An 18658-nucleotide genomic window follows, 5' to 3' on the forward strand; every position below is an offset into this window, starting at 1 on the left:
TACTCTCCTGATGGTAACATCTTCACAGTTCGATTTACTAAACCAGCAATAGCACAGCTCCCGAAATGTTAATGTCTCGGTAGTAGGAGCTACTTCAATGCCATCCAATGGCGAGATAAAAAGAGATTTTAGTAAACCCTAAAGCATGTTGATACCATCTTCAAAAACGGGCCCCGGCAATGCAGTGCCTCCGCCCAGTAGTTTCGTTCCCAAGGGATTTGACTACCACGATGGTCATAGCGGGAAGCAGTATGACCCGTGTTCAATATGTTGCATAAATAAATTTAAATCCTCACCATTTTGCGTACGCACACCTCCCATTTGCAGGCGTTCAAAGATGAAGTCTTCGACGTACCGTACGCCGTAAGCTCAAGCCACCAAAATTCACCCACAAACCACGCTAAGTGCTTTCGAGATACCGAGCTTGTCGAGCTAATTTATGTATCATTTATCCCTTAACGATTGGTTTTCTGGTGAACGTTTCACGTCACAATCACAGAAGGTTGCACGCTAATGTCTAACTGAGGTTTTAAGCTACAGAACCCATCGCAAAGCTTACTGGCCCCACATTTTTTGCTTGATTCTTCCTCCGATCGTTGACCGGGGTATCATGGTGAGACGTAAGTGTGTATGTGTGTGTGTGTGTGTGTTTGTGCACCAATTCTCGTGCGCTGGTGGTGAAGCGTTAAAATTTCCACCGTTGGCGTACTCTACGGTTCTGTAAGAAGAATTTCTCTCCAAGGACCCATATCTTCGGAGCACCGGAGTGGATAACGGAATTTACAACGCAACGATGGTGCGCATTATTACGCAGGATTAATGAATGCATTACCATAAATCCACATTTCGTTAGTATCGTTCGTTGGGGTGGGTTTCGGGTCGCAAATTTGTGGAACAAAACCGGTGACAAGTCGAGGGTTCTAATGAACTATTGCAAGTGTCCCTGGATGGGGGAATGGAAAGGGGGCGAGCGAAAGGCGGTGCAAATCGATTTGAATATTTTATTTGGAAGCAAACGACGTTCGGTAGCCATGTTAGTGAGAATTTTATCTAATGATGCATTCCACGATAGCAAGAAATGGAACGAGCAGAGACGTCATGAAGACAAGACCTGCACATTTTGAAAGCTACAGCTTTAAACTTCCAATTTTTCGAAGAGTTCTCAATGCGATTTTTGTGAATAACCTTAAAAGTTAGGTCACTCTAATAATTCTACATCCACAACATAACAAACTGTCATTAAGCCTCTCTTCTACACATATTTAAGAGTGATTAAAAATCCTAAATCTACTTCCATCAAACAACCTTCATACATAATCTCCCCGATGCACTTCCGACAGCTCAAAGCGCACATAAATCACTTTTCATCGATCGTGTTCCGGCGAGACTGCTGTGCGGCTACCTAATCAATAAGCGCCATTGATGCGAACGGGTCAACTAACCTTCTCGCCGAGTTGGTTCGTCGCGTTAAGCTTCGATGACACCTCATCAGACACTTCCCGTTCGAGCGATTCACCTGTCAAGTGAAGATCCCGCCGGTCTAGCCACTACGTACCTCGTCGCCCTTTCTACCGGGCGTGCAATAATTTATCCAACGACTCACCATCAATCAAACGGTGGAAAGCCGCGTGGTGAGTATTTTCCCGCACCGTCCAGAGAAGTTCCGAGGCAAATAATCTGTTCCTCATTTTTCACTTTCTCCTATCTGGACTGGCGCCACGCGTCCACTGTTGACGGGCCCGTCGTAGTTGCTTTTTTCTTTGCCTTGCACTATTTGCATTTGCTGCATGCAACATCCAGGGAAGCAGGGAAAAGTGTCATCCTCACGCAAACACCCTTCGAACATGGCCGAAATTGAAGTTCAGGAGAAAAAAAAAACCATAATCAATTTTGATGTTCCTTGATGCACCGTTGTGTTGTTGGAACTTTATTAGTAAAACATACCGCAGATAGCCACATTAACTGGGATTACCAAAAAAAGCGGAAAGTCTCTTTTTTGTATTCAAAACATCAATGACAGATTAAATGTTGACCTTCGGTGGGATTCCTTACATGTTCATGCATACGCTTAGAAAAACATAAAAACTGAAACGAAATCATGGAATGAAGATGGAATCAACCGCACCGAACACGTTAAAAACTCGAAAAGAAGAATGATTTCGTGATGCATGCCGGACGCTATCCTGCGCATACTAAATCAACCATACAGACAGACTTGTTGAATGCAGCGTAAAGATAACCTGTATCTGACCTTTCCCGTAGCGGCACAAGCATTTATTTTAATATACATTACGGCAGATATTTTGTTTTACAAAAATGCCCCATGACAAAATGACAGAAGAAAGTTATGCAAACGAACAAATGAAAGGGCTATCTCATTATCACATTATTTAATCTGAAACCTGGCAAACCTGGCTTTGACTTGGACTATGAAAAATAAGATTAGATTTTATTTAAAATAAACTTTAGTTGATGATTCGTTTTTCTGAACTGATTTATTTAACTCGTTTGGTTTTAAACTGAAGCTTATGATATCGTTTTATCTCAAAATACGATTTCAATCATGACATGGCCTAATCATCTTCATCTATCCAAAATTGGTAGCAAAATAACAGTATTCAGTTTTTAATGAGCACAATTAGTTCAGGCAATGAATGCGAGGAATATCATGAATTCTATTCACTAATGTGGCTCACGTCATGTAATTAACACCGGACATTCCATCTTGAAAAGCGTACTCAGAAATGGAAGTCTCAAGTGAAGAAAAGCACAATATTAGTGTAAAATTAGTAAGCCAAATATTCAAAGCATTCTTGTTGCCAACTGTATTGCAAACGAAGAATTGTCTAATAAACACTGGAGGCAGGTAGAGCTGGAGTAGAAAATTAACAAGACTCAAGTGTTCTTTAAAATGAGCTTTTATTTTCCAATCGTAAGTCACTTTTTCGCTGGTCCTAGCTGTCCAGGGAGCCCTAGCCGAACTCCAACTATGACAGAATCGTACCCGACTTCATACTGACAGAATAGACGACAACGCCATCTACCGTGAAAATGTTGCCAGATTCAATCGGGCCGTCGATATTTATTAACAATTCTATTAAACAATAGTTGTTTCTTTTTTAAAATTAGCAATGTAGCAACAAAATTTATGAATACACGACTCGAGTACATCATAATGTTGAGTCATAGTGTTCAAATGAAGTTGCTGAAAGGTAGATGTAGGATGTGAAGATGAAGGCTAATCGCCAGGAGTATTGATTTTATTAACCTCACTCATTTAATAATTACAACCATTCAGTCTCAGGCGAACAACTTTCACTGCTTATTATTTCGTTCTACTACGTCGCACGAAGGACACGGTGATCGTACATCGGCACCAGTGCCAACCGGTGTGACAATCGTTCTGCTTCCCGTTCGAAATAAAACATCAGCCACGGATTCACGCACACAGCTGCACCCATGCCAAATCAATTATGATGATTGCAGAAGAATAGCACCGCAATCATAAACCTGTTGTGAAGGTGGGGAAGTTTAAGGTGAAGGACTACGGACGGACGGATGCGGACTGGACACTGGTCGGACACGTGGGGGGGGGCAGGCGGCATATGCATTCACTTTCTACGATTGATACACCCTGAAAACCGTACCAGTGCAATCAACAGCTGTGGTGTGTTCTCATACAAATGTGCCGTCTCGCATCGATTTGGATGGCACGCTGTAGACTGGGCCCTCTATCAATAATGCACCTTACGTACTCCATTGTGATTGTGTTTCAGCTATGAGCAAACAGAACATGGGATTTTTTGCCCATTAGCGAACGCCAACAAGTGTGTGTGTGTGTGTGAGTGGTTGCGTAATGGTAATGGTGAATGGTGGTGCAGTTCAAGAATGGCAACGCTCAAATGTACCCTTTCCGCATGCAATATCCAACTTCTTGTCCAGCTAGCCGTACCATGGTAAAATCCTGCTGAGGTGGTGCACTGCTCCGTGGCGATGAAAACATATTAATAAAACTACAATTCTATAGCATTGTTCTTCCAATCTTCCACACCGGTTGATGGGGAAGTTGCGGTAGTTGATGCTATCAGCAAGCCGTACAAGTGAAACGCTTAGTTCAAGCGATTTAAAGCAGCAAAACTATTTCAACTGTCCACACCACTATCGAACGTTTGTAATCGATATTTTCAGCTCGTGTGTACCACCGCCAAGCAGCAACCGCTGCATTCCATGCGAAACATATGTTTCGATCATAAAAAAAATCCCCGTTCCCATTAAATTTGGCCAAAAGGGACTTCGAGCCGTTCACTCCCAATGGCTATCTTTGTCTTTCATCGTTAGCGAATCGCCAACTGACCCACAGCAAGCCGCAAAGGTCATTTTGTACGACTTTGCTTTTGATACTTTCCTATCATCTTCTTGATTATTTTGCTCCCGACGGGGAATCCCAACAGATAACGCAATGCGCAACGAATGGAAACACCCTTGCCATCCCATGAGCGTGTTCGTCGGCAGCAGTAGCGTTTGGAGTGGTCTTTTCTCGTTGCGAAAATAAATCAAATCCCTATCAACATGTAACATGGCAGCAGGTTTAATCACGCCCAGGAAGTTTGCAGCCACCTGCTGCAGTTAAACATCGTGCCTGAAGTAAATTTCCAATAGATTACTTTATTCAATGCCGCTTACTCGTACAACCAACATACAAATCAGCATTTTTCGACGCAATAACTGCGTTCTGTGCACAATAACTGCCGGCAAACGAGCTCAGTTCTGCGCGGTACTCAGTGCCTTCGCTAGTGCTTGCTCGCGAATAATTAAGCCCTGCAGCGTAGCGTTTGCTTTCTGCAGCGCCAATTCTGTCTCCTCGTTAACCTTCTTCAAGCGCGCATTATCCTCCAAAAGCTGCGTTTCCTTCTTTTGATACATTTCCCAATCTAGGATGTGGGCGTTTTGCTTCTTCTGCTCTTCGGTGTTCAGATCCTCATACCTCTGCACGATGTCGCGCAACAACTGCAGCAGATCCGGTTTCTCTGTAACGCCGAGCTGCAACTCGTTGGCCGCTTGCGCCAGCACGCTTTTCAACTCCTCGTACGAACCCTGGAGGGCCTCCCATTTATCCTCCAGCGCTTTCATGTTTTGGGTTAGAACAATCTTTTCCTGTTTCTTACGCGTTTCCTCATTTAACGTCGTACGATATTGCTGTTGGATCGCTGCTACCTCACGCTGCCGAGCCGCACTTTCGCGAACACACTCTTCGCGCTCGCTTTCCGATGGTCGGCTAGAGAATAAGGCGTGCTGCTTGCGCTTGAGTTCGATAAGTCGGTCTGCAAACGGTGCCGAAAGATCCTCGCAGCAGTACGGTCCTCTGTATTTCATCGTGTTGTTTCCTACGGTATGACACGATTCCTTCTCTTGTCCAGTAGAACTGCGTACGGTGCTAGTTGCGACCTTTAGCAGCTGTTTGTTACGATTAAACATGTTTTTCAACGAATCACACTGGAAACCGTTACCGCGAAGATCGAAGCTGGTGATAGTTGTCGAAAATGTCAAATCTGCGCTAACCATCACGAGCTTGTTGTTACTTAAATTGATCGATTGTGCTGTGACGGCCGCATTAAACTCCGGCCCCATGAACGCCACCTTGTTCGACGATAAATCTAACGTATGCAGCCGTGAAAACACTACGTTTTGTGTGTTCTTCACATCGAAGATAAAGTTGTATTGCAAATACAGGTACTCGAGCGTATGTGCCGATTCGGCCAACTCCGCGAAATCCACCATGTCTATCTCATTCAGCTTCAAATTCAAAAACTGCACATTCGATCGACACTCCTGTCCCAGCAAAACCAAAGAATCGATCTTGTTGTTGGCCAGATAGATTCTCTTCGGTTGATGGGTTTGTCTATCGCCGGTGCAGGTCACTCGCGAGATATTATTGTTCGCAGCGTGCAACGTTTCAATGGACGGTCCAACAATCAACTCATTGACAAAATTATTATTCAAATCGATCGTTTTAAGGTTGTTGAGCGCTGCAAGATTCACCGATTCGTACAACACATTCGACGACAGATTCAGAAGCTCCAGGTTCGTAAACGTCCATAAGTTAGCCGCGCTTATCTGAGACAAAAGATTGCCGCTCAAATCTAGCTCCTTTACGCTCGATTTTGAATAAATGCTATTCAGCGCGTGCTGCAGGGTGCTGTCCGTCACCTTTTCAATCTTGATGTAGTTGCCATTTTTTTGCACCTGATAAATTTGATCATGCACCGCTGTTGCGACACTGCAAAGTTATTATTATATTTAACGATCAACCGTTCAGGATCGCATTCGGCTCAGTAAATCTAACATCTCTTACCAAACGAGGGCTATGAAAACTGTGCAAACGCGCAACGACATCATCTTCCAAACGTATTGCTTCGATCGTATTCCGCTCACGACTAACTTTAAGTGAAGCTGAAAATTTAATACCACCGATTTGCCCATACACTGGGGGATTTCCTCCTGATAAGCGAGGTCATGTTTTGGTTGACACCGGAGATCGCCCTAGAGCTAGAGAGTTGCTCCGATGCCCCTCAGACTCCCAAACGCATCAGAGTGCTTTATCAACGGCTGTACTTTTCTCGTAAAGGCGTGTGGGTGATAACGTTTGCTGATTGCGTTTGGGAATCCTGGTAAAAGATTATGCGCATCTTATGGGACAGCCTTACCATAATTTAATGTAAAAATACGAATAAGAAGCAATGCAAAATGCGTGTTCTTACTTTTGCTGTAAAATCCAATTCAGAGTCCAACATTCTGTGCTTTATCTCTTTTCCTCGATCATTAGCCGCTGTACGCTTGTATTGGTAAGTGGTAAAAGTACAACACTACAGTCAAACAAGCTATCGACCGTAATGGAAATTAATAATTCTGTTATAGCAAAATTGATTGTGATTCTCGTGTGTCGTGGATATAATTTAAGTATCATTCTTCAAAACAATCATATGTTATTCAATTGCCTTCCACCTGCTAATACCAGCTGGAATGCAAACAGTATTACAAAACGAATGGGCAGGATTACGCAGCTGTATCTACTAAATAAGGCTCTATGAGTGCAGCATTATAGCATGACAGTTATGGCACTTCGACCAACATTCTACCAACAGTAAACTTGCCCTATTCTGCCATCAGCACAATCAACAACTGATCGCGTTCACAATCCAGTGCTGTCAAACACACGCAAGCGTTACGCATTTCCTTCCTTCGAAACATTCACTTTAAAAAGTAATTAGTTCGTGTAGTGTTGCTTTTCGTTTTAACAATCCGCTGCTAGCAATCTGCTGACTGTTCCGACGCATCAAGCACAGTGAATGCTGCTTCTCAGTTACGGCGACGACCGTATCGAACACGCACCACGCACAGTAAACAAAGTGACAAAAATACTACCGAAACGAGGTCAACAAACGTGAACTCACCAGCACTGTACCAGGCATGATCTTGCCGGTGTTAGCATTTATTTGAGTGGCCAACAAAACGGCGAACGAAGTACTAACGCAACCACAACAAGCTCTAGCCGGCACGCACACACACATTTGCCGGTAACGATCGGTTAATAATTTTATGACCAAACATAAATATTAACGTCAATCGAGCCGGGTGTATCACTCGGTTAAGCCCTTACCCTTAGGTAACATGTATAACTTGCAAAAGCGAAGCGATTTATTAAGAGTGACACATGGAAGGAAATTATAATTGTGTGTACAAACATAAACATAAGTTGATTATGGAGACGGCACTGGCTGCAATGTTAACTGATTAACACGTAATTTCGATTATGTTGCGAAATAAAGAAAACTGTTGAGCGATCAATTTGAAGTTTTTTTTTAATCTGCTTTGGGATCATCTGATGTTTTACTCCAAACCAGATGTTTTAAAATTCCTATCAAACAATCAACACGTATGTTCTCGCGCTAAAAACGCTGGATAATACTATTGCAATGACAGGAAAAAAAGGCAAATCACAACAAACCAATTATTTCCTCACATGTGTCGAATAAGGCACTCCATTCAAAGCTGTGCTTCGAACACTTTTTTGAGCTATAATCTGCTATATCACTCCGTTCTTACGCAAAACACACGGATTGGATCGGATTCGTTTGTACACTGGCAAAACAAAACAAACAACAAGGAATACAATAATTCATAGTTTCCCATTTAACAATCAATCGCCAAGTTTGACATTAAAGTCTTGGAGACAGGGAGAATAAAGGAGGAAACTGTCCATCACGGAGTGCTACGCGGTAAGATATGAGATTAAAATTATTTAAAAAAAACACCGTCTTCCCTTTATAAACACTAATTAATAGACGACATCATTCCGATAGACAAATTGTGCGATGATGATGCACAACCGCTCATTCAACGCATCCAATCACGATTACCCCTAGCACGCAGGCAATCCGCAGCGCAGCGGTGACCGTGTGCGGAAACAGTTAGCAAAACACTTTCGATGCCACTAATCAGCAATAAGCGGGCCGATACGTGTGCCGTACGGCCCAATGCACCACCCTTTTGCCTACAGACGGGGCTGCCTTGCACTGGAACACATGCACATTTCACTTCAACCCCCTGCACATGTAGGTCAGCTGTGCGTCCCCACCCCATTTTCTGCTGAACAGCGCATTGTCTGGTGCTGCAGACGGTATCATTTTGCTGTTCCTGCTTTATTGCGTCTGGTTGCGTTTTGCTTGCGCGAGCTGGTTTGAACGTTGCATAAAAAGGGTTAACCCCGGCGCTGGGATAAGAAGCAGCGCAAGAGCTCGGACCGATCGCAATTGTTGTGCCGATGTTTATAAAATGTCTTCCATCTTTTTTTTTTTTTGTTATTTCCGCTTGCGCTTGCTGCACGCTGTAACGCTAGACCGTTTGATAGCACTTGGTGTAACCTTCCTTGCATGAAACCTGAAACTGCAACAACACCTACAATGTATACGATAATGGTATCTTCGGGCTGGGTGTGACGGGTGCGAACTGGAACCGGATCGCGAGTCATTTAACCAGCTGAGCTAGCAAACAACGCACAACCGGGTAAGCGAAATTAGCTGCCCAAGTTGAAGGTTAGGCTGGGGTGGAGCCACAAAAGAGGGGAGTGGGGAGGAGATGGTTCTTCAAACCATTCGACACCCCGGCTTGATCGAGCGATGATCAAGTTCAACAACTGTAACCAAACTGGCTGCGTATGAGGCATTCCTCATTCTTCCTGCTGTGTCTGTACGCTACGCAACCCTCTCCAACTGCGGTTCAGTGAGTTCCGTTCTGCACAACCATATTCAGCGCCCGGCTAAGGGTAATTCGTTCCATTACAGCTACAGGAACCACCGCTTCCGTGAGCGTTTGCTTCTTTTTCCTCTGCCTCATTGCTCATCGCTTTTTTTTTTCCTTGCCTCAAAACGTGTTAAACACTTCTCTTGATGCATTATGCAAGATCATTGTGTAGGCAGGCGTGTGTGCAATTTCGTCTGTCGTATGAGACATCCGTCGCAGCAGCAACTTCACCAACCGCAAAAAAAAACCCCAAGTATATCACCCTCTAGTGGGTCAATCCCCACCATCGCCATTTATCGTTTCTTCCACATGGCTCATTTGTCACGACCAAAATAATAAATAAATACGCTGTAACACACACACACTAAGCACTTTTGCACACACACACACACACACACACACTCGAGACCAAGTACGGTACGGGGTTGTAAGTAATTTTGCACTTACGTTTTCTTTCTCTTTGTTGCGCGTTTGCTGTCTGCAAACGACGATCAAACAGTGACACACGTTGCAGCGACGATCAGGTGCGGTGCGTCAGCTAGCGTAACGATGGGGCACCAGAATCCTTCGGCACACAGGCACACCACACACACCGCCACCCACCCGGGATGCTGGATGAGCGATGGTACGGACACGATCGCGTCGAGTCGCCTGCACGGTTAGGAGCAGCGATAGTGGCAATGATCGTAGTGGTGCCAGCAGCAGCAGCAGCAGTAGTAGTAGTAGTAGCAGAAGTAGTAGCAGTAATAGCAGTGATAGTAGATATGGATCTTTGGCCGAAATTTTTCATTCCCCTGTTTGCCTTCCAATTCAAACACACATACACGCACGCACGCACGCTCACACACGGTTGCTTCGTGGCGTCCTTTTATACTTTCAGGCTAGTGACTCTCTTTTAAAGGACCTCCGACAAAGTGGACATTCACTCTACCGGACACAAAGCCAAACGATGCACCGGTACGCACACATACAGCACACACCTTTTCCGAACGTTGGACGCACACACACACACGGGCGCGCGCGGCCGGACTCCTACACCCACAAGCACACACACACAGGCGCGCGCATATCGAGAACGGACGGGCGATTTGTTGCGGTGGAGCGAGCGAACAAACAAACAAACAAACAAACAAACAAACAAAAAAATTCGTAGACCAACCAACAGATCGCCGGTTCGCGCCAAAACCAAAACCCGGAGGCGCCTGCACTATTTCCTTGCGAAGCGTACTGGATGCGCACCGGGATGCATCACAAATGGCACCACAACGGTGCGGCACACGCGTCAGTCGGTCACTTCTTGGGCGCGGGGGGTTTTTTCAACAAAAACCTATAGGAACCGAATCCTAACACCGCGACGCGAACACGGACGGCCACATCCGCACGCTTTGAGAGGAAATTTTGAAATGAACCAACGGCGACTGCCGGCCTTAAGCGGGACCTACACAACGGCGGGCGCATGCGGCCACCCGATTCATCCGAACCGAACCGCTTCGCACCTGGATGAACTGGTTCGCGGCACGAAACATAAGGGTTTGTTTTCCGATACCTTGCTTTTGTCTCGAAACGGGTTTTCTTTTTGTCTTGCACGTTTGTGTAACCGACGGTTTGGAAAGCAAGTATTTACTTTCTAAAGCAGTCAGAACATTGAAACTTCGATAGAAAAAGCATACAATTTCTGTACAAACAACTGACAGTTGCAAATTTGATTTCACAATTACAAATCGTAATGCTTTAATCAATGCGAAAACATTCCAAATCTGACCAATGGCTGCTTAAATTCCAACTGATAGAAAGCAGTTTCTAAACGATAGTCAATTTAAAGTTATCAAACTGAAATATATTTGGAAGTAGTACATTCTGCGCGTACAGAGTTCTGAAGTAGTAGTGCTCTGAACAAATAGTTTACACATTTTTTTTTCATTTCCGTTTCAAGTTTTGCCATGTTATCAATGGTATCATAGTGCTGCAAGCGACACAAACCCTACACATAATGGGAGATATACAGCCAATGTGTTTAAAAAGCTAAATTTTTATTGTATTGTGTACCAATGCTGATAAAATTTTAGATACACTTTGATAAACTGTTTAAATTTACGGTTTAATAAGTGCCATTTCAAATGGAAGCAATGTCTATTTTATATGTGGGATAGTTTATACTTAGAAAATGTCCAAAAATAACCGTTTTAGCGAGCCAATTAGTTTATGCACTAAATTGCATTCATTATCTCGTTTATTGGGTTCATTCGTATGAAGAATGTTTTCATTTGCGATAATTAAAATTTACCATACTTCACCGTCAAAAAAGTTGTAACATGCTATATTAACTGTGTTAATATAAAGCATTCGAACTTGCATTATCATACAAAACTTAACACACCACCTTCCAATCCAAATCGAGAAACGAGAGTGAACCGAAGATGCTGAGTATGTCCATTTACTTTCTCACGTCTCACTACTTGGATGAACCTACGACGAATGCAGGGTTACTCTCGCGTTAGTTTCAGTTGCTACTTGCGGTAGAAGTTATAATGACTGATAATTTTTGATGATATTATTTCCACTAAAATGATTGGTTTTATAAAAACCTTTTTGATTATAATCTTCTTCTCTTTTGCCATGCATATTCCTTTCCAAATTTTTAAACATTGAAGCAGCTTTAGACACTAACACAAAAAGGTATCTTATTTAAAATTTGTTGATTTCACTATAAGCTCCTGTAAAATAAAGCACACAAAGGTAATAGGGTTTTGTAAAACCACAAAACCCCTCGACCTTATTGTTGAAAATCGCTCATCTGCATCTTCTCACCCAAATGAGAAGTTCATTCACCGTGAAGTCGCGCGAGAATTCTCTCATTCTCCCCGGTGTACCTTGTTAATGATCGTTTTATCTTCGTGCTTCCAGTAGTTGCACCATCGGCGCATCGCGTTGGTCGAACGGGTGTTCAGATTTCCCACACGAATGCACTTTTCCGACGGAGAACGTACCAGGCCACCGAATGATTTTCCACGCTGCAAACCATTTGCTCTGCTAGCGTCTATTTTCTTTCATTCTCAACCTCTGCTCCGTTTTCCACACGTTTCGCATCTTCACGGTAGCCGGCATTCACGGCGTTATTTTTAAACCTAACCATGTGCTACCGGAGGCACCGGCAGGACAAGGCAAAAAACACACAAACACAGTCACACACTCGTTCTGGGAAATTCGAACTGACCACATGTGACGGGCAGAATGTTTTCCCGAGTGACGTCATTCATGTCCCACGGTGTGTGTGTGTAGTACGTTTCAAACCACCTGACCAACACCGCACCGGCGTGAAGCAGGCAATGAATTTTGTTTTTTTTTTCGCCTGTCTTGCACTACTTGAAACTGGAGAGAAATGTTTTTACACCCAAAAACCAAGCGCACTAGGCCGTACCTTTCACTACCACAACCTTCCTCCTCGTAATGTTGTGGAATGTTTTATGGATGCAGCTTGTTTGGGGTTGCGCGAATGGCCCGAATGGTTCGCCTTCCGAAAGGGCCACGGACAGCAAAGATTCTTTCCACCTTTCGTCGTCCAATAGTGTACGCAAAGGTCACACGCTAAACTTGGAACTTCATCACTTTCTTCGGCCGGCAAAAATGCATTTTGCTGTTTGTTTATTTTTCACCGCCCGGGGTTTGCTCTCGATTCTCCATGGGCCGATGGAACCCATAAGTTCACGGTTTGTTTTGGAAACACGGCAACAAAACTTCATAACGGATATAACGTGGCCGCCCGTATGCAAATCGGGCATGCACTGTAGCGGCGGGTAAAAATACGCGGGGGTCATAGAGTTCCTAAATTTGGAACGGTATTTTTGTCGCAAAGCGAGCATTTTCTACGGATTTTACTTTCTCTACACTTTTTCCGTTGTCTGCAAAGATCTACGGCGAGGTGGAAAACATGTGTTCGTTTGGAGCAGATATTCCAAATGTTTGCTGTGATTCTTTCTTGATCTTCACTTTATATATGTGTTACGATGTAAATTTTGCTTTTGCACTACACACGAGACTTTATGTGGTAATATGAAAATATTACCATTTTTTGAATAAAACCGATTTTAAATTATATTTAAATTTATTGTGGGGTTATTATTATTCATATCCAATCAAATTTGATAATTAAACAATATTTTCTCCAACCAGTAATACGCTATGACAGGGATGGATAAACCGGTCTTATTAATTCTCGTTTCGTATTCGTATGGCTTCGTCTAAAAAGCAAAATCTCAGCCCCAACCCCAGCAAAATTAAATCAATGAAATTGTGTCTGATTGCTTGTTGTGAAAACATTCTACATAATCGCACTTACACACTGAAGATATCGAATATAATTTACGAAATTCCCAATTAACAACAAAAGCTGAGTATCCAAAATGGATTAAATAACATGGATTAAATCCAACATAATGTTTGTCATGTAATGTAATAAACATAATCGGAATCACAACTGCAAAATAATTTTAATTTAACATAAATTTTAATAATCTAAATAATAAACAATATATTTGTTTACAGGGTCTGACTGTTCTACTGTTCTTCTAAAACATAAAATAATATAAAGTACGGTAGTATCGATATTACTACAATCGATAATATAATTATGCGCCAGATAATATAATTATTTGTTATATTTTTGATAACAAGGAAAACAGATTTATAAATGAATAAGCCTTTTGATTTAAAAATCGAAGGAAAGCAATGATCATGGGAGAGAGTCAATATAGAAAAAAGGTTTTTTTATGATTTAATATTATGCATCCCACCCTCACGACAAGTTAACGATATATTTTTACATTATATTTTCAAAATTTATGGCGTACAAGCCAATTTAACTTGACGTGTATAATGTTCCAGAACATTGTCGCTTTTTATATGCATATTTCAAAATAATATGCACTTATCATCATGGCAAACAACGTTAAACTAAATACATGGATAATGCCATTCTGTGAAGATTTATACAAATGAAAAACTGTTTACTGATTTACTTCACTCGAAAAGCCAAATAAAGTTATAGTTATGTTACGCACTGTACAATGGCAATATGTGCTTCAATGTCAGTTAATTTCCAAAAACACATTTACTAAATAAATTGAAATTTTAGCACAATTTATGCAAATCGCTTACAAACATCATTGTCATCTCAACCGTTACCAGCGAATAAAATTACCGAGAGCAAATACGTAACAGCGATCCTCCTTACGGAGTACCACAGGCTCCAACAATGGGTATTCCCTCTGCGTGACGAGTACTTCCATTTAGCTCGCGTCAAACGAATTCCAGTCGCGTGATGTGTCGTTTAAGTTCCCCAAAACAAATCTCGACCACTCGAGAGTGAGACCGTCTGTTTGCTGAACAAACTAACGACGCATCCGACTGTCCGCTTCGCAAACATTCCATTTCTTCTGCATGGAGCATTCCGGATCCGATGTGCTTTTCAACCAGCGCGAAACTCGTGCACTTATTATCGTTATGCTCATAATTAGTACCCCTATTTAGTGTGGCTTCTGTTTTGATAGCCAATGATCAAACCCTTTCCATCATGACACCCGCACAAAACGATCGGCATTGGGAGATCCGCGAGCCGGAACGGGAACCAGTTCGTTTAAGTGCGCTGTTTGCACGGTACAAGGTAAATATTATTCAAGAAATTGTACAACCCTCTCGAGCGTTTTATGCTGTTCAAACTATTACAGTCTCCCCATCCCAAACCCTTTCACTTACCTCTTAATCTCGTCGGAAATCTTCTTGCGCACTTCCTCGTTTTCGGTGTAATGGATCTCGGTCGAATCGAACCGCACAAAGTCTACCTTCGACTTCTTCACGACCGTGGTGTTGCTGCACGGCGCAAGGCTCGCGGCGGTCGGTGAGTTTCCACCGTCATTCACACCCTCATCGATGGTGGCCACCGTTGATGAGAAATTCTCCCCAACAGCGACCATACCGCTGCTGCCACCGGGGCAGATGGTACTGATTCTGGCCTTTCGTGATACACGATCCTTGGACGTACGGTGGCGCGTGTCTCTCGCAGTTGCCGACGACAGTGAGATGGCCGACGGAGAGGATGGCATTACTCTCGGAACCGGCGGAAGCGGTGACGAAGGCATCGAAAGGATACGCAACGATACATTCTTAGCGCCGCTGCCGTTAAAGTGCTTCGGCTGCCCGTCCGGATCGGACGGTACTGGTTCGTTCTCGTACACGTCCTCCATCGCGGTGCTTCTCATCTGGTTGGCGTTACTTAACGGCACTAATGGTAACCTTCCGTAGCGTTACGCTCTAATGCTGGTAGTGGTGTGTTACACTTAGGTAACTTGCTTCTTGCCGGATTTTAGATCACACGGCAGCGCCATCTCGCGTAATCAACAAGTTGCACCCAGGAATTCCATCGATTACTGTAGACTTTTAAAAGCAGCGGGAAATACACATGCTCATCGTTGAAGGTTTGTGTGTATGACCTCTTTTGCCAATAGCGATTAGCGGTGTGAGGTCAGATGGTGGTGCGAGAACCGAACGGAATTCTGTGTAAAGGGAAAAAAGAGAAATTCAATTAGTTTTTTTTAGCAAAATTATGTTGAAATATAGTTATATAAATTACTATTTTATAAAAACATTCCCGTTTATCTAGCTACAACACATACCCTTCCCTCAATAAATAACAAATTGTCCGGTGCAATGGAAAAATGCAACGACTACCTTTCACATTACCATGCAAAACTTGTCATTCGCTTGTTTACATAGCTTTGACACGACCTTGTCCGACCATGCACTACTAGTTGGACACACTAAGCTTCCAATGTCCAGTAGCAGACGGACACCGCCATTTAAACATGTCACTGCTAAATTATGACACATGATCTTATCATTTATCCGTTTGACATGTTAATAGGCACGATCGAGCGTTGATGGCCGTTATCGCGTGGGAAGCACACCGAAACCCAGGGGAGTAAAAAAATCAACACTGCAATTAGAAAGTAAAAAAAAAACACCCCGGTCTACCCCGCCTATCCAACCACCTTTCAAAAACACTCGATTGGTCAGTAAACAATTTGCATGCAATCCAGCTAAGTGATATGGTAAATTAAAATCAATTTAGCATACCACTTCCTCAACCGCCTCCCTTTTTGCCTTGCTCACATGCATCCATCGACGATGGGCAACTGATCGTTCGCGATCACTGTCCATCAACGTCTGGCGGCAAAGTTCGTGCATAAATTCATAAAAAGCCAGCCATCGCACCGAGCGGACACGCGCACCAATCGGACGAATTTATCATCCCGCGAGCAGCATCACCAAACCACCCGTAAACCGCTGCGCGTAAGATCGCGCGCCAAAGGAGAGCAATTTCGCGAACGAAACTCGCTTGGAACCTGTTTAGCGATCGTGGTTTTACGGTCGCCGGGCGGTGTGTGTTTGTATGTTTTATGTGTTTCCATACTCCAGCCTCCCTGGTTCCACACACCGCACGATCACTAATCATCGCCTGGATCAAGAGACACTCGTCTGTATCGGCTGCCAAGCTCAGTGAGTTTGCCAAGTGATTAATTAAAATTCATAAATCGAACAGCCACCAATGTTGTTGAAGCGTAGGAACAATTTATTTTTTGTCTGGCTTACAAACAGGCTGGTAGACGCCATCCATTCGGCAGAGTCATTAGCCGATTACTGTTGCGAGGCGTCTACATCAGCTGGAATGGCGAATATTTCGTTAATCGGCACCCTGCCGGGTTGAGTCTGGCAGAAGGATCGGTTTAATGTGCTGACATCCGAGCCTGTAGCACATTAAGCACATCGCATTGCAACATATTTGCAAGGATTCGTAAAAGAAATGCATTTCAGGCATGTTTATGAATGTATGGAATGTCACAATCCAACCAGAAGCATGCGCTTAAAGTTTAAAAATTAATATAAATAAAATTGAAATATAAATATTATATCACTTTAATGTTTATTTTTTATGTTAAAACACTGTAAACAAATCATGTCATTAAACAACTACTAAAGAAAAATTCAAATCTGAAAAGAAACTCACCGCATGTTGCGTGCAACATTTCCCGTACATGCATACAACTTTCAACACAACCCAAGTTTGCATGAACCAAGCTTCGGTGTGGTGAATTTTTAAGCAAGCTTTTTCATTCATCCAAACGAATGAACAGCTGCGCGCGGGAGCTTTCAAAATGAACATCTCAGAAATGAGTGCACTATTCACGGAGTGCATTTGATTACGTGAAAAACACTAACAATTTAATCTTAATTAATCATACTTTTTTTATTAGCTTTAAATAGCCCAAGGCCAACTTAAAGGGAAATAGAAATGGCATTTAACACTGTAATTATCAAGTGTTTCAGTCGGTTCACTCAATGATGAGCTGTATCAGCTTAGTTTAGCATTTCCTACGAGGTGGATTATGTTTCAATGTTGATTGGTGCTAATATCGTAAACATGCGAAAGACTTCCATGAATCATGGTAGAATTTTTTAAACCTTTCAAATAAATGTGAACAAAAGAAAGTTTGGCAGTTCTAATGTTCGGGGCACGGGGTAAATCTTATAAAATTATCCTGCTGCTATCACCGTGCAGGAAATGAAATAGTCTTATCTTACTGGACATAAGATCATCGGTCCAATGCAATTCTTTATCAGCACCTTGCTATGAATGGTCATTTAGGTTAAGTCACAGTTCCCATTATCCAACGGTTGGGCGAAACGAACCGGTGAGTGAGCTGGGATTAGCGATTTATCCACCATAATTATCCGGTTTGTGGCACCTAGATTACTCAGCATGCGATCAAGTTCAATTATGAAGAAAGTGCGAAAGTTTTAACTGATTGCAGCATTAGAAGCAAGCATAAGATATAACATTTAGATATCATTACTATCCAACAAAAAATCGCCCCACCGGTAAGCGAAAGTAAAATCTGCTGCTTACCTTACATTAATTCATTTGCTTACCCACACGTTCCGGTGATCCACATGATGCTTCACCGTGGGAAAGGTTACCTTGACGGTCCGGGCCCTGACTCGAAGCAATCACGATAATGGGAGGGAACAGAACCGGGTACATATCATTTCACAAGATAACATCGCCTTATACCACAATGCACGGTACCCAATTAGCAAGCGGTAGAAGTGGGTGAGCATTTGTTTGGGGTTTTAAGCGAGGTGAAATAAATCCACCGTCATCAAATAATATTCAAACTGCTCAAATGCAACCGACACACGCGCCCCTACCACAAGCTTCCCCACCATTTTTCAATTCTGCCTGCAGTTGCTTCACGATGCCACGATTGATATCCAAGCGGTTTTAGCAGATAAGACAAGCCACTGA

At 42.9% G+C, this 18658-nt stretch overlaps 2 protein-coding genes across 6 annotated transcripts in view; both read right to left on the bottom strand.

The window, feature by feature from the left end:
• LOC128304599 (potassium voltage-gated channel subfamily KQT member 1-like) overlaps window positions 1–15744 on the bottom strand; it is a 161538-nt gene extending 145794 nt beyond the window's left edge. For all 5 annotated transcript variants that reach the window (XM_053041806.1, XM_053041803.1, XM_053041805.1 and 2 more), the window contains exon 1: window positions 15052–15744. In XM_053041806.1, the coding sequence (XP_052897766.1) occupies window positions 15052–15554 (503 nt within the window). In that variant the 5' untranslated portion in view covers window positions 15555–15744. The remainder of the gene's footprint in view (window positions 1–15051) is intronic.
• Window positions 4646–6421, bottom strand: LOC128304601 (uncharacterized). The gene is made up of 2 exons (XM_053041807.1): window positions 6353–6421; window positions 4646–6277 (listed from the first exon to the last, which is right to left on the bottom strand). Exons 1-2 carry the CDS (start codon window positions 6394–6396, stop codon window positions 4762–4764), a joined length of 1560 nt encoding a protein of 519 aa, XP_052897767.1. The 5' UTR covers window positions 6397–6421; the 3' UTR covers window positions 4646–4761.
• Window positions 15745–18658: the final 2914 nt, after the last annotated feature.

This window comes from Anopheles moucheti, chromosome 3, assembly GCF_943734755.1.
Source record: "Anopheles moucheti chromosome 3, idAnoMoucSN_F20_07, whole genome shotgun sequence".
In the NCBI taxonomy this organism is placed as follows: Eukaryota; Metazoa; Arthropoda; class Insecta; order Diptera; family Culicidae; genus Anopheles; species Anopheles moucheti.